We start from the raw sequence: 23,705 nt of genomic DNA, 5'->3' as shown, positions 1-23,705 counted from the left end.
TGGAGGAGGCTCTCCAGGTGCCATGGTAAGGGACGCGCCATGGAGGAGGCTCTCCAGGTGTCATGGTAAGGGACGCACCATGGAGGAGGCTCTCCAGGTGTCATGGTAAGGAACGCGCCATGCAGGAGGCTTTTGGGGTGTCATAGTAAGAGACGCACTAAGGAGGAGGCACTCCAGGTGTATGGGTTTTGTATAGAAGGCCCTCATTGGGTTTTCTCATAGCATAATATGGAAGAGGCTGTCTGGGTATTATAGAGTTGGTGGGTATCTCTCTGGATTTTTTTTACAATGGGTTTAGTATGTAGATCTTCCTGGGTAGTGTTTAGAAGGAGCTCACCTGGTGTTATACAGAGACATACATACAGTGTTCTCCCAGCACCCTTTAGCTAGGCGTACCCACTGGCACTTTTCAATGACCACCTGGCTGTTTTTGGGTGGCTACTGAAAGGTTTGGTCACAATACAGGGGCTGTCAACCACCTAAAGCTTTTTTTCTGACCCAGTTAAAAAAACATTTTGGGGACATTACTGTAAAATGTAGAATTGCTGTAATCTATAGCATTGAACACCAAGTCCTCCCTCTGATCTAACTTAAGGTGACTGTACCTGGGTGCTGCAGGTTATCTGCCATTATAATAATTGTTCACCATTGAGGATTAGATAAGGCGGTAATATTCCATTAATGTATCTGACATTTCTTTTCCAGATGTGGCCTGTGACGCGGTTGGTGTTGGGCTGTCGCTCAGTTTGCCCGTTGGTATCCCAAGCCACACGTTCTTTTTCTCTTGGTAAGTTTCCCATCTTAAGTTTAAATCTGAACTAAACCCAAAAAACACACTTACCTTTAATCCTGCAGATCTGTTGGGAGGTTTCTTTTTTTTTGGGTCCCGCTTCGTCCCGGTATTCGTCTTTGGCCTGGTGCAGGGGAAGTGCCGGGCACCAACATCTTTTCTCTTCTTGGTTCTTCTTCCTACCTCACTGATCTCGCACTGCGTAGGCACAAGATTGAGTGACGTGGATGGGGAAAAAAGATTGCTGATCTCACTGTGCATGAGTAAGATCTGCAATTTTTTTCTTCCATTAAAGAAAAGGCTCCTTCTAGGGCATGCACAGAAGGAGCAGCCAAGAGCTTCCGGGTATCCAAAGAGGCTTTGTGCTCCCATTCTGTCTTGATGGCCTCTGGGGAGGTACTACATTTAGCGTCCCCCAGTGGCAGCTTAATAAAGGATAAATACAACTGCTTGGTCCTAAGTACTTGTCTACACTAGGGTGTGGGGAGGTCCTCATACGTCAATTGAAAAATGACAAACCAGGGTTGTCACCAGAATATGTAATGGGGAAATCTTCCAATATGGACCCCTGTTATGGTGACAGCTGTATGGTGACTCCCTACATTTTTTTAAGGATTATCGTTGCTTCTCTTCATAAGCTGGTTTGTGATACTGTATGCTCAGATTTACTGTGCAGTAACATTAAAAGTGTGTAATCATATAAAGCACTTTATACAGCCTTTTAACTCCTCTCTCATTGGGTGTTTATAGGATGCAGAAATCTGGTGCGGAGTTTTGTACCACAGCCCAAAAACACTGATCGCTGGACTGAGAAGAGGGCCCTTTTTGGTGTATACGATAACATTGGCATATTAGGTGAGTGGATGCAGAAAGTTCATACAGCGTGCCATCATTTTCTTGTTTTATTCTCTGTAATTAGGTGTCCTTGGGCAGGAATTGAAAGACCATTCCTCTCTGTGGACAAAACCACACTAGGTTTACCTTAAGGTTTAATGCGGCTTGGCAAACCTAAGGCTATGCACATACACCTGATGATTATCACCCAGAATGAATAGTCACGAATACTCTGGAATCCCGGCAGCATGGTGGCTCAGAGGCTCGGACTCTGGCCTTTGCAGCGCTGGGTCCCAGGTTCAAATTTCGGCCAGGACACAATTTGCATGGAGTTTGCAGGTTCTCCCCATGTTTGTGTGGGTTTCCTTCAGTTATTCTGGTTTCCTCCCACGCTCCAAAACCATGCAGTTAGGCAATGATTACTATGAAATCCAGGGATTGTAAGCTTTTCTGGGCGGGGTCCTCTCCTCACCGTGTCACGGTCTGTATCTGTCTGTCATTTGGAACCCCTCTTTAATGTACAGCGTTGCATAATATGTTGACACTATATATATCCTGTTTAATAATAACACTGGGAACGCATTGTTTGTTGAGTTAGATCTTACACTTCTTTTTTTTTTACTAATTTTTGGGTGGTTAATCCAGAAATGACCCCAGTTTTTTTCTATCACATTCAGTTTTTAAGATACAGGATACCCTCCATTTTTGTCAAAAAACATACAAATTTTACATACAATGAAAAAATAATGAAATAATAACTTGAATGTACTGTTTAAATTTCTTTTGTTCATACAAAGGATTTATTGTAACTCTGTGACATTTTTCTTAGAGTAAAACATTTGAAAACTAATCGGGTAAGCGGTTAAAGTAAACATTTATGCTTATAGTTTTTCCTGGAGTGTTCAGTGTTAGGACAATCCCGCCGGATGCTCCAACAATAGTCAGCCATCATATGTACATCCCATCTACCCTGATAGCGTCCTTCCATGACCTTTAAATCTTGGTGGAATCGTTCACCTTGCTCATCACAGACTGCACCAAGGTTTTCCGGGAAGTTAGAAAGATGGCTATGGAGAAAATGCACCTTGATGATCATATTGCAACCAAACATTTTGTACCTCTCCAAGAGTTTCTGAACAATTTCTGTGTAATTATTTGCTCGTGTGTTTCCAATAAAGTCCTAGACAATGGCTTTGAATGATAACCAAAGCATTCGTTTCGACTTCTGACATTGTCCTGATGAAATGTTCATCTTTGATGAGCTGCCGAATTTGTGCACCATCAAACACGCCGGCCTTTAATTTTTTTAAATGACAGGCTAGGAAATGCCAAAATGAGGTACTTGAAACATTCTACTTCAGTTGGCAAAGCTTTAACAAACTGCTTCATCAGACCCAGTTTCATGTGCAGAGGCGGGAAAATAATTTTCTTTCTATCAACAAAAGTGGCTCATGTAGAATGTTTGGATCACCTGGTTTTAGGGCAGATCTTGGAGTCCAATTCCTTTCCACCCAATGCCTCTCATGAGCTCTGCTGTCCCACATGTACAGATAACAGGGATACTTGGCGTATCCGCGTTGCTGACCAAGAAGGAAGCATACCATTTAAGGTCAACACAGGTGACTCAATTGTGTTTCCCAACCCAACCCAACGACTCTTTATGCCTGCATATTCTTCACAAAGAGAAACTGAATGGCCAAATGGGACTGACCCAAATATATTGCCATTGTGAAGGAGGACACACTTTAAGCTCCGCTATGAGCTATCGATGAATAGTCACCATTCAAGTGAGTTATAGATTGGTATTACCAATTCCTCCAATAAACCAGGTATGTTATGGCAATACACAAAGCCTTTGTCAGTTCTAAAGTACTTCAGAAATGCAATTTCTCTGGTTCGAAAGTACGGTACCTTCGTTCCTTTTTCAAGTAAGTTTTTCTAACGCAGTCTAGGAGTTCTGAAGCCTTCTTCGATAGTCCCAAATCACTCAACTCATGCCGAGTCCTCTTCAATTTCAAACTCTACATCATTGTTGTCACCTAGTTTATCAACATAATCATGTTGTTCAAGAGAGGGTGGTGTAAGGAAAACTGGCACTGGAGTTTCATCTGAATGAGCCATTGGTCATATAGCCGATGGTAGACTAGGGTACTCTATGTTACATTTATTTTTCTTGTTATATCCTGAAGTTTTCACTATACAAAAGTAACAGTCACTGAGATGATCTCCTGGCTCTCGCCAAACCATAGGTATACCAAATGACATCTTATCACGTGTTCCCTTTGCCCACATCCCTAAACCCTCCACACACTTGTTTGCACACTTTATGAGGGGCCCAAGAATTATCTTTATCACCAAGTTTAACTTTGAAATATGCCAAATAGGCTTGCTCTACAAATGTGCTGATGTTCTCCCTTTGACTGGGAATGGGGAAACTGCCACAGATATAACAAAATAATTTAGGTTTCTTAGGCACTTATGACAAGAAACATCAGAGCCAGACATGATCTTAAAAAGGAAGGAAATACGTGTGTAAGTAGAAAAATACATTTTGCTTATTCACTATGTAGAGCAGCGCGCAACCTCTGACCACACTGTCTTGTGTGTAAATGAATAGCCCATACAAATCCTATAAGTATCGCATTAATATAGGCTGTAGAGAAAAAACCTGAGGTGATAGAATAAAACTAACTGCACTTTCAGAATCAGCAGACCTATTTTAGTGTAAATAGGCTTAAAAATTGAAGTCAACTAAAAATTTGTTCAAAATTGTTTGCCGGTGTAATAAATATACTTTATTTATAAAGCACCAACATATTCCATAGCGCTGTACATAGTGGTTGCAAATGACACAAATACATGACACAAGAGCACACAGCTCAACATACATTCAATGGAAGATTACACACAAGCAGTTAGATTTGTTTTATGACTTAAAGGATCTGCTGACTCACAATTTATTGGAGTTTAGTTTTGCTCTAAGGGTTAAGCTCCAGAATGCAATGCTTTGTCTCTGTACACATCATCTGGAGTTTCAGGGTGCAAAGATCAGATGTGGGGGAGTAAAAGTACACACTGAGTTCATTGGAGCAACTAAAACAAATCCCATAGACATCGGCCTCCGCATTCCATGTGGAATATCAACGAGAGGAAGGGAGGACATGATCTATTATTAGTTTGAGGGTTGGAAGAAGATCAGAATGCTTTGTATATCCGAAGTCACATTTGTTAATCTTTATCTAATATCATCACACATTTCACATTGATTTATGCAATATTTTTTCTAGATTATATTTTTTTTCCCTTCATATTATCACAATACTCCTGCAATATAGATTATTTTTCCCAGATTTACCCAACTATTCTGATCTGGTACCCATCCAGCTGCCACAATGACTTACAGTATATATCAGGGAAGGCATGAGGTTGGTAACCTCATGCCTTCCCGGATATCACTTTGTAATAAAAAGAGCAAAGAGATAAATATTTTGGTGATTGTGATAGTTAATGCTTTTTTTTTTTTTTTTTTTTTTTTTTTTTTTTTAGTGAAACATATTAATATCATCATACAGTATTTATATAGTGCCGACCTATTACAGAGCTCTGTACAAAGTCCATAGTCATGTCAGTAGCTGTCCCTCAAAGGAGCTCACAATCTAATGTCCCTACCATAGTCATATGTCATTACATCAGTTTAAGGCCAATTGTGGGGGAAAGCTTGTTAACCTAACTGCATGTTTTTTGGAATGTGGGAGGAAATCTGAGTATCCGGAGGAAACCCATGCAAACTCCATGCAGATAGTGTCCTGGCCTAGGGTTGCACCTGGGTGCTGCAAAGAGATCTAGAGTGCTAACCACTGAGCTGCCCAGAAGTACGTGGAGGACTCCTAAAATAACTTCCTTCTTGGGCAGTTGGTAGAGGAAAATGGGTCCTCGTTGGAGGCTTTTCCCTTAACCATTATTCCAGTTATATTATTGGTGTACATACACTGATCAGCCAAAAAATTAAATGCACTTGCTTAATTTTTTGTTGGTCTGCCATGTACCGCCTGAGAAGTTCTGATTTCAAAAGGCATGAGGTGTGTATCGTGCACCAAGGCTCTACCAGTCGCCCTTCTTCCCATAGTGCTTCATGTTGCCTTTTCTTTTCCAAGATGATGAAGCACATGAATCCCAGACATACACAACATCTAAAAAGTAATGAGATTTATTATCCCAGGCCATCTTCTTCCATTGCTACTTGGGTCATTTCTGACCCTCAGATTCCCATTGTTGATGCTTTCGGTGGTGAACAGGGGTCATCCATAACACAAACCTTGACCTGCCTATATGAGGACACGTTGTTTATGGGCACATTCCTGTTCCAGGGACTTCAGTCTGATATGGAGTCTCTTCTCGTTTCCTATTGTGCCTTCAGGACCTTCTTCACTGCAGGACTTTTCTTCACCAGAAGCATGTTCACCACTTGGTCTTGTTCTGCTCTCAATATTCTATGTTTCAGAAAGTTGAAAATCCCTTTAATTCACATCCCTTACACTTTTTTTTTACAGGCGACTTTAAAGTTCACCCCAAGCAGCTGATTATAGGACCCTCATGGGTGCGGGGCTGGAAAGGAAATGAGTTGGAGAGATGTCTTAGGAAGAAAATGATGGTTGGAAGCAGAATGTTTTTTGAGGACAGACATAAACTACAAAAGAGGATCCACTACTTGTACAAGAGGTTTAACCGCTATGGAAAACACCGCTAACTGTTTGTCTAAATAAAATGTTATTTCATATCTACTCTGTTCTTTCATTATTTCATATCTGTTCTTTCATATATACTCGGGGGTTTTTCCTTTTTTTTTTATAGTTGTTTGAAATATGATGAAAGAGTTGCAATAGTTTTTTGAAAAAATATTAAATGCAGCAGCTGCTCAGACCTCTGTGTCACAGTTATGTTTGTATTTCAGGTAATAGGTGTTATATGCTTCACCCCATTGTTAATATTGTTAATCTTTCACTTCATTGTAAGATCTCTCAAGCCAATTAAAATGTACAGAAAATAGGAAGCCGAGCACAATACTTGGCCCCAGGAAATGCTAAAGCTTGATATTTAGAGAGGTTTGAAGACTTTTAACCTTCCATTGGAAAGGTTTACCTTTACACTTCTGTCCTGAAAAGTTTTAATCAGGAAATTCCCTTTCGGACCAATATCCCCAGAGCAAGTGACCCCATTGGAAAATTGCCTGTTACATTCTGTTTCTATTGAAAATTTTGGATTACTCTCACCTATTTCTGCAACCAAGGGCACTGGAGCCAATATACGGCCAGCCAAAAAATGTGCAGGGGTTCTGAACTCCAGGCGAGTGACTAAGGCAAAGGCAAAGTAGGAGACCTGATTTTTTTTTCTCCCGGTGCGGTTAAGTAATATTTAAAGGTCTTGTCCCTTGCCTAGTCTGGGATTGGACATTGAGAGGAGAAACTGCAGACTGATAAGCTTGAGAACCGATGCATACCTGACTAGTTTCTTATGATTTGCATTTTGACTTTCCCTGGTATACCTGTTGACCTTTTAAAATAAAGGAAAAGCCAAAAAAGAAAACTAATGCACCCACCACATCTAAGGACTGCAATATAATACATATGTGTTTATGGGTTTCAATACACAAAACTTAAACAGTCTTAAGTATTGTTCAATATCCTTATAATGTCGGACGTTGTGATCTGTAGTAGTTTGACGTACGAGAGCAAAGACCCGGAGTAAGGACATTCTTAAAAAAAGAGTTTGGCTCACTATATATGAAAAACTAGTTGTATAACTTTATTAACACAAAAACAATATTTACAAACAATTTTTATCGGTAATTTGTATATACAATATACGATTTGAGTCATACAATTCAATGTTTTAGGTAATGAATAGAAGGCTGTACAAAGCTATTCACATTATTGCAAAATAGAGCTGGCTATCCAATATACTTTTATCTGTTCAATATAAAAATACAAATATGGTTGCTTGTTTAGAAATAGACAAAACACTCTTTTCCTAAAAGTTCCTAAAATCTTTCCGCTTATGGCAGAAATAAAGAAAATCGCCCTAAAGTAGGGGGAAACAAACTTTTGGCAGTTGCCCCCAGATCCAATGTTCCCATTGCTCTATTGTCAGGATTCAAGTGGGGTTTGCTGTCCTTGAGGTAGGGAGTTTACCTTTACACTTCTAAAGAAAAGACACTGAGTGTTTTCGGGGTGATATGGTAAAATTTGGGGAGTTTTATAGGTTTGCTAGGATTAGACCATTCTGGAATGATATCTTCTCTTGATTCTGGAAATCTAAATCCCACTCATCACCAATAGGAGAAGCTTGTAGATATCGTCATTCGTAATGAGAAAATCTTAATTGGAAGTTAAACCAAGCCCTGATCCCATTCACCAGATGGTCTATGTACCTAAATGAGGAGGCAGTGATGGAGGGTGGGGGCTACATGTCAGAAATGGAGATATCAAGGTCAGGGTATCTGTCACGGGGTGGTCAGTAAATTTGCCGGTGATATTGGATATGGTTGGGCATAAGTGGGGAAAGATTGAGAAACTTACCAGAGGAAAGTTGGCTAAACTAAAAAAATGAAGTTTAAACTCCCTATCCCAAGTTGTAGGCCAGGGGGAGAGAGAAGTGCCATTGGGTTCAATGATTGGGGAAGATTGGTGATAGAGGTGGAAGGTAATAAATGATCGGAGATTATGGTAGTGTAAGAGAAGATTCAACTAATTTCAGGCTCCAAGCCTAGTTGGACATTCCTATTTGCTGCTGATGCCTATTTTAGGAAATAAAAAATCTCCCAACAGAGAACCGGTATTCAAAACTGATTTGGCTTCCATGCTGCCTACTGTAACAAATGCCCTTATATAAATACAGTACATATATCACCTCTTGCCCCTCTTCATTTGCCAGGAAATGCTGTTCTAAGCGTTGTAACCCTGTGGCCAGGATCATTTTTGATGGACATGTTGCTTTCAGTGGTCTTTCAAGTAAAAGAGGCCAACTCCAGCAAAGTCTCCTGAAGCGGATACTAAATCAAATTTTAGGTGAAGCTTTATGTAATTGAAAATGTCTTGCATTGAATCTGAAAATGTGATCAGCTCTCCAAAGCTGTAACAAGTCATTACATTGATCATGTTTTTTCATATCTGCCAGCCCAAAGCAACTATACGTTGTAGCTAAGTCTAAGCATACAACTTCGAGACACCAATAATATGGTAAAAATATCTTCTAAGCTTAGGAAAAGGGAAGTCCAAGGAATGCCAGGTATTGGCCAGCTTAAAAATGCAAGTTAAGTCCAGCCTAAATATGATTTTAGCAGCAGAATGTCTTGGCCCGCACCATCAACTCATTGTAACCTGATGGCGTCTGATTGTGACCATCTACTGTTTTTTTTCTCAGAAAGACACCAATGTAGAAGCCAAGAACAATTTAGACACCTGGTAACCTAGTGGTGGGTTTTTGGACCCAGAGGAGACCAACCCAAGCTCCTTGCATGTTGAGCCCCAATGGAGTTTAGTCCCAGAATGCGTGTTGTAAGTTAGCAGTGCTGAACACTTGGCCACCATGATTCCAATATTTACTGGGTAGTTTACAATGGTGGATCATACTTCATTCATATGTATTCCAAAACAAAGTCAAGAATAAAAATAAATGTTCCTGATCATATTTATTTTAAAGTTTCTGTCCAAAATGTCACACCTCACTGAATGTTCCACCACCATTAAATAATTTGAGACATGCTCCTCTGAAGTTAAGATGGCCTAAGGACTGTTTTCTTTGCATTGATTGGTCACTGTGGGGGTATTAGTAATGCCTGGTGAGCACCTTGTATATGCACACTGGATTGCACCTTTATTTACAATGGTAGGTGCTATTGCACTCTCCCTATATTAAAGCCTAGCTCCACACCCCCTTTTATTTATCCTTCTCCACCCACTTCACACCTATTTTTTTAATATTTTTGCCATCTATGTAATAAACAGGGACCTTCATCTTCTGGCTGTGACAGGTGGCCATTGTTACAACTTTGCCACCATTTTCTGCCGAATTGCACTCCGGCCAACATGCTGTTCTCACATAAAGCAGGTTGAATGACATAGGGAGCCAAGCAATCTAGAAGAGGACTGACATTGAACAATGGAGTCAGAGGTGATAGGTACATCACTGTCAGAGTAGAGGTGATTATTGAAGTTGAAGTTGCTCCCTTGTATAGCCTCAGCTAATGGCCAGACCTGAAAACCCCCATGTAGGTATATTGCCAAGACAGAAGATTCGGGTGACTTATCTCTAGCTGATGTATCAGTTGACTGATCTTCACTTTTGTAATAGGAACCCCTAGAAACCCTGGAACCCTGGAAAAAGGTGGCTTCTATTGGGGAACAGTATCAGTCCGGGTCATTATTGTAGGTGCCAAACATCCATGTTGATGGCAATAATTGGTCACCTTGTTTCACAATGGCAAGTTATAGCTTACTGGGCAGTCTTGTATTCCAAAGGACCATTACTGGTTACTTCTTATGTTCCAAAGGCCAAGGCACAAAGATTATTCAGAGCTATAATAATCTAAAGTCATTCCATGTTTTCATTGATGTCCCTCAATAAAAAAAAAAGTCCACTGCTGTCACAAATGCTCCTTGATTCTCTCAATACATCCTCCCAAATTAATCTCTTCTAGAACATTGAACAGCTGGTCCCGTTTGGTAGTTGTGTTGCCCTCCCGTGAGATCCAGACCTGCATCATTGCATATTGAGCGTCACTGTAATATCTGTTGTCTCGTTCGGAAGTATCGATGGTGTGGTTGCTCAGACCCAGGCGCCGGACAAACTCTCTCCAACGAGCAACTGGAATGCTTTCAATAATGGTATATACCACCTCTGGGTCTAAGGAAAAACCAATAATAGTATTATTTCTAACAATAGAAAGGCAAAGCAAAAGTTGACAGCCAAAATGTTTTGGGGGTTATGCCTAAATTTCCTTTCACAAGGGACAGGTAACTTAAAGTTCATTGTGCTAACTTTTTGTCTTCCTTGGTTCCTTCATCACCCTCCCCATCTGCTCATTAACACGCCTGTTGCCAAATGTTTTTATAATATACCTAGCTTAGATAAAATGGCATGGCCATGATTGAAAGAACTTAAATTCCCATAGGCCATGGCCATTACAAAGGCTAATTGTGGTATTTATTCATCCATGGCTTCTTTATTAATAGACAAGGGAAGTAATTGGCATAACCACTGTAGTTGAATTTTTTTGGAAAACAACCATGGAATTCTTAAGATAAATACAAAGCTGGTGGTTGATTCCAGGCATGGAGATGGCTAGGGTGTGGTAGATGGCCACCAAAATATCATTATTAGATGGAATTCGCCTCTAAAGCCCAAAAATAGATCACGGAAAAACAAACATGGACTACACCAGTGTTTCTAAAGCAGCGTTCCTCAAGAAGTTGCTAGGGGTTCCTTGAGCAATCAACAATTTGAACCTCTTAGGTCAGTTCAGCCAATGAACTTTTTGGCTATCTGTGACATTCTTCCTAATGGCCACCAATGTAAAAGATATTCATCCCAATGGCCACCAATGTAAGAGATGTTCTTCCCAATGGCCAACAGTATAGGAGGCGTTCTTCCAAATGTCCACCATGCTAATATAATGTGAGCTGTAGATATAGTAATCATTGCAGGGCTTCCCTAAGACCTGAAAGTTTTTGAAGGGTCCCCCCATGTTAACAAGGTTCCCGATATGAGAATTTCTACTTACTGCTCAGACATGGAGGTGTAGTGTTCTTTGTAATATCTGGCAATGGAAGGGATGCATCCGTGCTTTTTTGGGTAGTAGGTTGGGTAACATAGATATTCTCTTCTTGTGTATACCCTGGGAGTGGGATGTTCAAAACTTTTTTCATATTGCTGTCTTGACTTTCAATCTGAAACAATATTTAGTAATTAAATTCATAGATCTGCTTTGTGTTTGCAATGTTTAGGACAAAAAGTAAGATTTTGGCACTGGTAATATGATTGTAATACTTACGAATACAGCCGTCTGTTCATTAGAGTCTGAAACAGAATAAATAAAGAGTATTAGAAGAGCTAAGCAAACATATGAAAAGGAAAGATCAATATGGAAATACAGGTATAGTAGACCTGTGATTTAACCATACCGGCAAAGTGACAGGTTCACTTTAATGTATTAAGTATAAAGACCAGAATTCTCCATTTTTGCATTTGAACTTTCCCTTTAATTATCTTACCTTGTACTTCATGGGATGAAGAATGTTTTCTTTTCTGGAATATTTGAACCATACAGAAACTCCCCGCTGCAAAAACCACTGCGACGATTACACCAATAAGGACCCATACAACCACATTATCTTCTAAAATAAAAAAAGGATAAAATGATCTCAGGCATGAAAAACACTCATTTTATGAATCACTAAAAGTAAAAATAGGACAAGGTATTGGATGGGTGGTGTATGCCCGATGAGGAATTTAGTCCATCACAGCAGTTAAGGATTGAGCAATAGTTAAGTTCATTTTTAGCTCTTTTTTCAGCTTGAACATGGATCAATTAAAAAAATTTTATCAAAAATCAAACTTTTTTTTTAAAAAAATGTATCAAATAGGGAATAGCTATAACCTCTGTTCTTAGTCGAAGCTACCACACAAAAAGCCAGTAATAGTTAGTCACATTCATTTGAACTTGTCCTTGAAATGTTGAAGACATTCCATATCTTTTACAGCCCACTGGCCAGAACTGATGGAGTAATTTGGACACCTATGAAACATCATCAACATTACAAAAACAAGTCCAGCTGAATCTGACCAACTTCTACAAGCTATACGATGACCTGGATGAATGAGAATCTTCACAGATATGCCACACCAAATCTAATGTTAAAGGAACCCCTTATAAAGGTGACCCCATTGGCCAAACACCCTTTAGAGTACAGGTCTATAGAGAATCCTTTGTAATATTAATTATGATCTTTTGCTGTGTTCCTCCTTGGGAAATTCCATTTTTTCAATTTGTTCTGGTGGCCATTGTCTAATGGGATTGGTATGGTCATGGTTATCTTGGTATGGTCAAGGTGGATCCTTAAAGACCTTATCTTCAAAATCCATGAAAGTCAAAAAAATGCCTACAGGAGATGCTTATGAGTAGGAATATTCATGATTCACGCTGGGAAATTCATTAATATTGTGATTCTTAATGATTTCCATCAGTTTATATGTATACAGTTTATATATATGTTTATATCAGATATATGTTTAAGGGCAATGTTGGGTACCATACTTTCAACCATCTTAAAGTACAAACGCCCTTCTGAAACTCAAGATGTACAAGTTAAAACAAATAAAGGCTCAACTTCTATTAAAGTTCCTTGAGCAATGAACAATTGGTGCCCATCAGATCAGTTACCACTGACACCAATGATCTTTTTGGCTATCTGTAAGGGTTACATTCTTCCAAATAACCATCAATATAAGAGGCATTCTTCCTATTGACCACCATACTGATTTATGTAGATATTCCTATTATTGTCAAAGGTTCCCCAAAACCTGATGGTTATTTCAACAATTCCCCCACATTAGGAGTGTTGAGAAAGGCTGTGTTTATCCTAATTACCCAGCATTTTTCCCAACTAAACACAAAAATTGGTATATTCTATAATAAATATCCAAAAACCAGCACTAACCAATTCTCTTTGTAGAAGGTTCAAGTTTTGGGCAGTGGTTCTTGCAGTCTGGCTCTTGACACCTAGTTGTAGAAAACATATTACAATTATTAATTACACATCTTTACATACAAAAACAGTAAGTATGGCTGAAGAAACACAAAGGTATTACTAAGAACCACTTTCATTAGGCTCATCGATCATCTTAAATTTAGTTGATGGGTGTTGCGTTGTGTTGTGAAATATCTGTGCTACACAACTCTCTAAAGCAATGCTTTGTGTGATCCAACACTTTTGTATTATGACCAGAATTAGGATTTTCTGGAACTTTTAATGGTAGATTTTTATGTAGGATTGGGCTAAATGGGCTAGTCTTCCAAGGCCAACATCAGTAAGCTTTGGGTACTCATGACCTTGTCACTGGTTCTCTGGTTGTCCTTTCTTGGCCTAATTTCAGTTTGTCTCAACCACTCCATCTATGGAACTATCCACAACACTTTCTGTTATGGAGATGTTTTGACCTATCCTTCATCTATCACAAATTAGCCCTTGTCACTTAGATCTTTACAATTTCAAATTTTTCCTGCTTCCAACACATTACTTTTACTTTCTACCTAATCCACCCCACCTTTGACAATGGCCATTGTAACCGGGCCATCAACAGTATTTACTTTCTCTAGCCATAGTTTTGATGTTTCATTTGATCAATGTATATGATTACACACATTTCCAATTTGAAAAGCTTGAATTAAGTTCAAAAAATTTGGTGATCCTCACAAACACTTTGTTAAGGCTAACATATTTCAGGGGCCATGAATTTCCTTTATCAGGGCTACGTAAGTCCAGACTTACTCGTTAACATAAATCAATGACCACATGACCCTAAATTCGTAAAACGGATTTGGCATCTCCTTCAAAAAATATGTTTTTGTAATGGTTCACAAAAAAATGCTGGAACTCTGTAGAGTAAATTTTGCCTTAGGACCACCTATGTCCTTAAACAAGACTAAATGTTCAGAATAAAAACCACAAAAATATTTAGCTAAAACAAACTTTAATTGGGATTTAGAACCCAATAAGTGAAGGTGACAGCAAATGTATGGACAGAGGCCATGGTGACCAGGGTTGGCTATGTTGAGTAGGGTTGGCTATGTTGAGTAGGGTTGGCCATGCTGAGTAGGGTTGGCCATGTTAACCAGGGTTGGCCATGGTGACTGGGATTGGTCATGTTGACTAGGGTTGGCCATAGTGACTAGGACTGGCCATGTTGACTAAGGTTGGCCATGGTGGTTGGCCATGTCTTGTAATTGTATCTTGGAATGGGCATAGCTCTTATACTTACTCTGAACACGGGCGACACCTTTTCTCAAAGTCATCAAAAAAGAAGTTAAAGAAACATTTGCAGACGGTGTCTTTGTCGTCATGGCCTGCAATGGAACCAAAAAAATGGCAGATGTTATGTTTTAAGCTGTTCAAAAATGTTTTAATTATTAAAAGGCCTTTTTTGAAAAATGACCCCCAAACTATTGTAGCCTCCCCTTATAAGAGAAGAAGAGGTGATATTCATACCTATTCCTCTGTGCATAGAGCTGGTCTACAAGAGCTAACCTTCAAAGGGGTTAGTGACGGCATAAAATGGGTTTTGTGTCCCAAAATATTCACGGGTCTTTGCTTTGGGAAGTTTCAAATGCAGAAGGCTGGGTACCCTATTATTTTCAATGGTATTTAGGCAAAACCAGTGCCACTGTTGGTAGTTATTCTTCCCTTCCAACAGATGGAGTTCTTACAGCCGCAGTAAATGCTATATGCATATTCACATGGCTGGTTTTAAAGTAGTGTAAATGGAGAAATTGCCCAGGACACAGCTTCTCCAGAAAGGCAGGAGTGCAGGGATCTGGAATTCTATGCATTTTGGGAGCCCACTTCACATTGGCCAAGGTCTAAAATTACCCCTGCAGGCAGCATGTAGTAATACTGTGAGCCTAATATAGCGCCCTCTGCGGGTTCATGGCAACCTGGGCTCAGTTGATTGATGCTGTTTATAATTCAGAAGACTAAGGACATCAAGTGATGGGAAAAAGTATTGCAGGGGATAGCTCTGGCCTATAGAACACAAATATGTATACTGTTGCTCGCCTCCAGGCTTTTCACTGTGCAAGAAGATAACTTACATTTCCTGGCCTCAGTTCCATTTGAGCATGTGATGCACTCTTGGCATGTGAAATCAATGCCACTGTAATGTTTGTATTGACCCTCTGGGCACCCGCATTGTGTGTTTTGCTTCGAAGTGCACTCAGACAACACGATCTGACCGTATTCTGAAATAAAACATACATCTCAAATTAATGCACAGGTTAAAGATGCCCATAGAAATAAAAGACAGACCAGCCTGATGTCCCTCCCTGATGCCTGAACAAAGATGGGGCCTTCCAGGAACAGCTGTACTTACGTGCCAGGCAGGAGCTGCATGACTCGCAGCGTTTGGAATTGTTGGGGATATCTGTATAGGTTCCACTTTCACAAGCGATGCACTGCGTTCTCTGACCCTCTCCGGCACAATCGCGTTCCACCCTGTCACCTGGAAGACATAGCAAGTCTTATTATATAATTTCATCATCACTCGCAATCAGCAGCCATTTGCATTCAGAAAAGGCAAGAGCTTTGCTCATTGCAGGCTAATAGGTCTAACTCAAAAGGGGTGGGATCTGACCTCTGCAGAGAGACTACTGTTTAAACACAGAGATTCAACACAAGGGTCCTCCTCTGCAGCATTCTGGCAGGGGACTGGCTTTTCTACTCACTAAAAAGCAGCCATAGTGGGAACAGGCTGGAAAGACAACATGTTTATTTTCCCGCAGAAAAAAAACTTTATTTGTACCCTAACCTAAGGCGTTTATAACACCTGATGTTACTTATGACTTGCATGTGATCCTGCTTGTGTGTTTTATGTATCTTGTTTTTGTTAGAAAAGGGAAGTTGGGGGGGCGGATTGGTGGGGAATAAACGCTTTCCAAAAGTTTTGGCTATACATAAACTTTCATGGTTATCTGTCAGCTCATAGCAGTGGTGGACATGGCTAACAATGGGCCCTGTGCAGAAATGACTTGCCCCCCGCATGCTGAGCTGATTGTGAGGGCCCCTGTTGGTTGAGCAGAGTACAGGGCCCTCGTGTACCTGCACACTTTTCACCTGCCTATGTCCACCCCATGCCATATCTGGGTGTTGATTTCTCTCTCTGCCACAAGGGCCAAAAGGATCAGTTTTTTTCTAGACAAATATCTACTTGTTTTCCCCAAGATTCACTCAACATTTATCCATTTTTCACAGTTTTTACATTCAAATTAATTGGAAAAATAGAAGAATCTTGAGCATGGCTCTAACTAAATCCACTGGGAAACTTGATAACATTTGGGAAAAATTAGGTAAATCTTTAGTGAAAAATTATATAGATAGACCCCTATTTTCAAATGTAGTAGAAGTGTAGACTTCTGTTTTGAACACAAATTTTTGTCAAAAATGTAAAAAGCAGGCTGAGATCATTTTCGGGATCCAATGATCCCTGTATGGCTCCATACATGGATGCTCCCCAGCGGCCATTCCCTGGCATGATGAAGGGGTTCACAAACGGCAACCTCATGGCCAGTGTGAAAATTGTCTAAATTTGTGGAAGTTTTTTGTATTAACCATCCTATCGAAATCTAATTTCCACTTAAGCCTTGCTTTAGAAGCTAGTTATACATTGTTTATTTTTTTTATTTCTGGCCAAAGAGGACATGGGGGGGACACATAAAAAAGTAAAATATGTAAGTAAACACCCCCCCTCCCAAAACACACACAACCAACATATATAGGGTGTAGACGAAATTAAGGGACCACAATACCATTTAATTGTAAGGGAAGGTAGCCCAGTGATGGGTTTGGTGAACATTCCAAACACTCAAGACCCCAGCCTTTGATGGTCTATACATTTTTCCATTTTCACAATTCACTAATGGTCATCACAATCACTGAACCTCAAAACCATGAAATCACTTTGTAGGAATCTCAAACAAGAAGTCCATGCTAAACACCCAATAATGGAGCAAACTTTTTGGCCAAGAAGAATGGGCCTCATTCACATCCACAGGTCGTCTTGGTGGGTGGTGCTCGATATTCTATGAACATTGGAGTTTGTAAAATAAAAACACTTACCCGCCAGGCATTTGTTGCAGCAGTAGTTGCGTCTCCTTGGTTTATAGTCCTTTTCGCTGCAGGTTATGGTGGCATTGTCCTTCTCCGATCTTTTTTCTCTATGGGGGGGTGTGGGGAAACCAACTGGCTCACCATGAATTAGTATTGCATTTGGAAAAGGGATATTGACAGCCCAGTAGGCTCTGGGGAAAACCCACAAGAAGGAGACCTGAAAAAAAAGACAATTGACCATGATTTGGGGGTAAATGCCCACACAAGGTATTTACAGTTCATGCTGATTTTTTATACAAAAAATCTGAGCAACCAGATTTACTCATCTAAATCCACCATTACCATCTCTTGCCAAAAACATTTTTGGATGTGAGGGACTATTTATTCATCACCATTGGCCAATACCTGACAGTTCCCTTCCAAATGTCATCATGTCTTACTTGGATCCTGAAAGGACCCTAATATTGAACAGCCAATAGCAATTGTCCATGTGATGGACAGGTAGTGATGTGGACACCTGAAGACGGACTCCCTGGTAAGAGAGAAGAACTGGGGCTGCATCATGGTCTTAGATGAGTACAAATGGGATTTACATTTTTTTGTATGCCAACAGTTAGGGAGGGTTGAAAGTTACTGGAGGGAGTTGGAAGTTACAAGAGTGGGGTTGGGAGTTACAGGAGGAAGTTGAAACTTACAGGAGTGAGGAGTTATGGGAGGGGGTTGGATTTTACGCAAGGGGGTTGGAAGTTGCGTGAGCGGTTTGAAACTTAAGGTAGGGGTTTGGAAATTATGGGACAGGTTTTTAAAGTTATGGGAGGGGTTTGGAAGTTACAGGAATGGTTTGGGAGTTACAGAAGGAGTTGGAAGTTTTGAAAGGGGGTTGGAAATTATTGAAGAGGGCTTAAAGTTACAGTGGGTGACTGGGAGTTACAGGAGGGGTTGAAGTTTTGGGATGGGGTTGGAAATTACGGGAGGTGTTTCGAAGTGATGGGAGGGGGTTAGAAATTACGGGATGTGGTTGGGAGTAACGAGAGGGGTTGGAAATTACAGGAGGGGGTTGGTATTATCCCTGAGCACAGCTTTAAACCTCTTACCTATTTCTTGGAATTACTTACTACCATGGAATGGAATTTGAGCTATAATAACTATGTTGTGTTGAGAAGGATCACAGAACTGATGTTCTGGCCCCTTGTGAAGTTTAACCATTGAGTTACTCCTGGTACCAGAACTCCAGGCAAATTAGTAAAAAATGATAATGAAGCCATAGAATTTAAAGTTTTGCCCAGCTAGTCCTGAAATTGACACAGCTCTGCCACACAGCCCAGGCCTATGATTGGAAAGTGACAGGATAAGCAGCAGATTAATGAGCTCATCACTTTGATCCCTCCTCCTATCAGCCGTTTCCCTGTACTACAGATGTTTTTTTCCTCCATGACTATGGGCTTAGTTGTACAGGTTGCAAGGTGGTGGTACCAAGTTCTGTTCAGGTAAGAATAAGTCAGATTGTCATAAACTGCAGACCTACTATGGAGATGATCGGAGATTGCAAACATAGTACAGGAGATGGTTAGAGACTGCAGACATGGTAAATAAGATGGTCAGCCACTGAATACATAATAGGGAACAGTCAGAGACTGTAGACATTGGGCCTGATTTATTAAAACTTTCCAAGGCTGGAGAGGATATACTTACATCAGTGAAGCTGTGTTTCTCCAAAGTAATTTTCTGTTTGTTAGCAAATGTTTTAAGTCCTGGACCAGATCCATTCCAGGTTTGCTGGATCACCTAGCTTCACTAATGAAAATGTATCCTGACCAGCCTTTAATAAATCAGGCCCATTGTATAGGAGATTGCAGAGATAATACAGGAACACTTAGATAGATTCTAGTCAAATAAATATTTTTTCTTCCCTGAAAGAACTTTTTTTTAATTAATTTTATCCCGCAGGGGCCCTGAGGTGATAACTGCCATTGGGCCACATGTGGCCACCGAACCACTTGTTGGCCAGCAGGGCTTTACACAATGCCAACCAGAGTACCCTGCATGGGTAGGGATCGGATGAGACAGACCTGGCCGCAGGGCGCTCCCTCTCACCTCTGAATGAGCCATTCATAGTAAGGGATATCATACTGGAAATAAACCCCATTCACTGCTTCATTTCAAGAGTGAACTTTGTTTCAGTTTCCCATAAACTGCAGCCTGGATTTCTCCCTGCCTGAAACTGTGAAAACAATAAAACTATTCTAGCAAAATCATAACACTCAGCATAAGGAAGTCAGTGAATAAGTGTGCAGGGAAGTCTGGTAATGTTTGCTTGTAAACAATATTTTCCGGTCAAAGAATGTGTATTTTTGCTCATTAATCCCTGCCAGAAATTTATAATATTGCAAGTTACCAATCCTTAGGCAGGAAGTTGTTTATTGTCCAAATTAGGAAAAAACAGGGAGTGACAGCGCTACTCCCCCGGAGATACAGCACAGAGAGCGTTGGCCCTCTAGGACAAACCTTGATTTTTATTGACCTAAACAGCCAACTGCAGTGCAATACTAAACTAAACTACAACGCATTTTGTATTGACTCCACAATGTAATGCAAGAGCACTGAACTGTGGCTTTTCAGATTTAATTAGTCTAGCATTGTGCTCCTACACTGTATGCCAGGAAGGGCGCGGAGGTAATGTGTGCCAAACATTTCTTTAATGCATCAAGTGTACTTGGCTGGGTAACAGACATCTAAGGGGTAATTATCATAAGTCTAGAAAATAATCCTCTGCTCTGCTGCTCTGGTTTCCTGTCGAGAGCGAAGTGACACCCTTGTTACCTATAAATTAAAGGAGCATGTGATTGATACCTCTTCTTTGCCTGTCTCAGGGTGCTTGATGATTGGCCACTTAGGTACCAAGCAGTGTCACCTGGGTGTTCTCAGAGTTGCAGCGGATTTCATAGGATGGTATGATTGACTATCTGTGTTCCAATGGGGAGATTCTATTTCAGTTCCTGTGCTGTAGACACAACTGGAAGTCGAAGCTAAAGAAGCATTCATACATGGTCTGGATTCATAGGTCCATGTTGATTTTTCTTTGTTCCAGACCTAGATATCTGCCGCAGCCCTTGCCCCTCATACTGTCATTATTTGTATATAAGTAAAAAAAAAAAAAGGGATCAAGGATTCCCAGAGATCAGTGATCAAGGATTCCCAGAGCACTATGGGCTTTCTAAAGAGAAGATGTTTCCTTTCAGATTCTCTCTCTCTGATTGAATCTTCATAGGAACCTGTGCACATTATGGCGAACACACTTTGGCACATTGGCATGCATTGCATCTGGGCAACCTATTTATCTGAACTCCCTACATCATGTCAGGCAGCCAATTTGTATCAGTACACAGCCTCACATAGTAGTGAGTTGCCGCACGCTGCCATACTGCAATGCATTGGCAGGGTGTGCCTTGAGTGCAATTATGTAGAAATGGCAACCCAACGCACCTGTCATATCATGCAGAGAAACATGGACATTAACCCAACGTGTAGGATCAGGCTCTGAAAAGGCGGCCAAAAAAGGGGAACGTAGAGCAACTGCTTGTTTTTCAACAAAGAAGCAAATGAGAACCTAGAATCATGCAAAATTGAGCCAAGAGCTCCACTAGTGGCTGCATGTGAAATTTCAATGGGGCTGACTTACTAAAGGAATACAGGCTGTTCACATAAGCAAAGTGAATAACTCCTTCGTAAGGGATAAAACATATGTTTTGATAAAAATAGAATTCATTGCACTAAATGACTGGATCAATAAATTATTACCCCCCCCCCCATCCCCGATCAAGTTAACCTACATTAATTGTATAATGGACGGACATTACCATATCTCGTGTTAACTGGGTCAGGCAGCCCACTGGGCCATGACAGTGCTATCTTTATACACTGGTGTTGAGTTAAGATGGAACCCTTTAATAAACCCAAGGGCAATGTGCTAAGGTTGGTGAACGATCCGAATTCATCAAACTTGGTTACTCTGTGTATCGCTCATTGTATAATCTATATCACTGCTTCTCCCCATGAGTTCTTGTATGGCCATGCTAATATCAGGGGGATATTGATTGTTTATCTGTTCATACACCTATCAACCCATGGTGCATGCCCAACTATAGTCCCTAACAGTGTCTAAGGCCAATGTAATGGAAGCCAATTACCCTACAAGTACGTTTTGGGCAGTAAGGAACCCACACAAACACAAGGAGAACATACAACTTCTATGATGGCTGAGATTCGAACCTTGGACCCTAATGCAATATAAAGTGCTAGCCATCATACATACAGATAATGCCAGGCAATTGGAATTCTTGGCTTGGATTCATCTTTTTCATTGTATATATATTTTATTATTGTTGTACTGTTTGTAATGTAGGAAGCAACCAACCAAGCCACGTGAATAACGACCCAACCTAGGTGTCTTTAGCAAGTAATAAGATAGGACAGTATTGAATAAATGCTAGAATGGTGCACTTTGTTTTTAACCTAATGACCATATTGTTTTTTTTCCACCACAAAGAGAAACTAGGTCAATTTATTTTCTTTTCTTGTGTTCAGTCATTATATTTCCCTTCAGACTCTCTCAGTTTACACCACCTCTTGTGTTCTCATTTTTAAATATTGGTTGTAATCCTCCTTTTCCTCATTCACCTCTCCAGTTAGAATTTCTACGCTGTGACGCATGGCTACGAATGCTGGAGGCGCGGGAGGACCCACCTCCCAGAGAACTGAGATCGAGGGTCTCGTAGGCTGGTGGGGGAGTGATATCGGCTACCACCCTCATTTGTGTCTGGGAGGGAATGTTTTCTGAAATATGGCTGGTTCTTCGCTCAGCTGGTCCAAAGGAGGAATCGGGGGTTGGTGCTCTTGCTGTTTCTTCTACAGATGGTGTCCTGCGGTTGCGGTAGCGGTGAAGGAGAATGATCACTCCAATGGCAACTACATCAATAACCAACTCGCCCATTTCCACCACTGAAAGAACGGAAGAGCCAAACCAAAGACTCCACTGGCTGCCCAACAAAGACAGCAGCATCACCATCTGAAAAGACAGAAGACTCTATATTACTTAAAATAACAACCAAATAATGACATACCAAAGATTACTCAGGGGTCATACCCCAAGTCCTAGTCCTCTTTGTTGTTGACCAGGAACTATTTTACGTGATGAAACAAATACATTGTCAGACATTTTAAATATACAAAATACTTTACATTCTATGTGGTTAAAAAGCCTATTGACATGACCTTATGTGTGTTAAAAAGGTGGCTGAGCAATTTGTCTGGTCTTCTGTACAATCCAGAAGCCAAATGTGAATTCTAAAGCTCTGGATATGTAAGAACTGGCCCATTATGTAGGTGGCAGATGGCCCTGTGGATGAAATGGCGATTGTATGACTAGATGTATTTCCTTAAGAGACAATGCCCAATCTGATCTAGTGTAGTGTCTAGTATGAACTTTCACAATCTTTTTAACAGAGGGGAACCCTTGAAAAAACTTTCAGTCCTTCAGGGAACCAGTACTATACTTACTTACACTTACTTACACTTACTTACACCTACTATATCCACAGATCACAGTATTTTAATGTGGTGGTCATTGGGAAGAGGGCCTGGCCATTTTTAAGAATGTGATTCTTACAGATAATCAACAAGGATCATTAGTATCAGTTAAACTTATCTGAGAGGTACAAACTGCTCATTGCTCAGGGAACCCCTAGCAGCCTCTGGAGAAACCTTGGCTTGGAAACACCAATCTAGACCATATACTAAGCTTAAGGTTGGTCCATAATAATTGATCAAGTTGGGATTAGTGGACTATCTGCCTCTTTATATTCTAGATAGTTTCAAAGGCATACCCTTGATAGTTCAATAGACCTAGTGAAGGAATTTGTACTGATAGATCATAACAATTAGTATAATAATTGGGATAAAAACTGCTCGGTAAAAGCACAGGTTGACTTTAAAGTGTGTTTTTCACCATTTTTAAAAGTTTGCTTCTTTTTTGGGAGGCTATTGTGAAATGCATAGCTCTATGGAACCCCATTGTAGCCATCATCCACTCTTCCAGGAACCTTAGATGGATATTAGCTGTGGAAGAGGAGGCTGGAAAAGAGTGCAAATTGCATGCACAGTACAAAGTGAAAGGTGGAACATGAGTTCTTTATATACCTCTCTGTTTT

The 23,705-nt window shown here is 40.4% G+C and overlaps 3 protein-coding genes across 4 annotated transcripts in view; 1 reads left to right on the top strand and 2 right to left on the bottom strand.

Moving 5' to 3' along the window:
• MRPL51 (mitochondrial ribosomal protein L51) overlaps positions 1–6,405 on the top strand; it is a 7,793-nt gene extending 1,388 nt beyond the window's left edge. The window contains exons 2-4 of the mRNA XM_072424523.1: positions 706–787; positions 1,541–1,645; positions 6,175–6,405. Of these exons, the coding sequence (XP_072280624.1) occupies positions 706–787; positions 1,541–1,645; positions 6,175–6,371 (384 nt within the window). The 3' untranslated portion in view covers positions 6,372–6,405. The remainder of the gene's footprint in view (positions 1–705; positions 788–1,540; positions 1,646–6,174) is intronic.
• Positions 6,406–7,403: 998 nt separating this feature from the next.
• LOC140339715 (tumor necrosis factor receptor superfamily member 1A-like) lies at positions 7,404–17,755 on the bottom strand. The gene is made up of 9 exons (XM_072424522.1): positions 17,509–17,755; positions 15,767–15,895; positions 15,489–15,635; positions 14,660–14,744; positions 13,339–13,400; positions 11,893–12,015; positions 11,673–11,698; positions 11,403–11,568; positions 7,404–10,525 (listed from the first exon to the last, which is right to left on the bottom strand). The coding sequence occupies exons 1-9, from the start codon at positions 17,738–17,740 to the stop codon at positions 10,266–10,268; spliced, it is 1,230 nt and encodes a 409-aa protein (XP_072280623.1). The 5' UTR covers positions 17,741–17,755; the 3' UTR covers positions 7,404–10,265.
• A 3,595-nt stretch (positions 17,756–21,350) lies between these two features.
• SCNN1A (sodium channel epithelial 1 subunit alpha) overlaps positions 21,351–23,705 on the bottom strand; it is a 51,555-nt gene continuing 49,200 nt past the window's right edge. For both annotated transcript variants that reach the window (XM_072423845.1, XM_072423846.1), the window contains exon 13: positions 21,351–22,564. In XM_072423845.1, coding sequence (XP_072279946.1) covers positions 22,169–22,564 — 396 coding nt within the window. In that variant the 3' untranslated portion in view covers positions 21,351–22,168. The remainder of the gene's footprint in view (positions 22,565–23,705) is intronic.

The sequence above is a fragment of the Pyxicephalus adspersus genome, chromosome 10, assembly GCF_032062135.1.
Source record: "Pyxicephalus adspersus chromosome 10, UCB_Pads_2.0, whole genome shotgun sequence".
NCBI lineage: Eukaryota > Metazoa > Chordata > Amphibia > Anura > Pyxicephalidae > Pyxicephalus > Pyxicephalus adspersus.
Note: the sequence above shows the minus strand (reverse complement) of the source record. Positions and strands in the feature narration are given on the sequence as shown.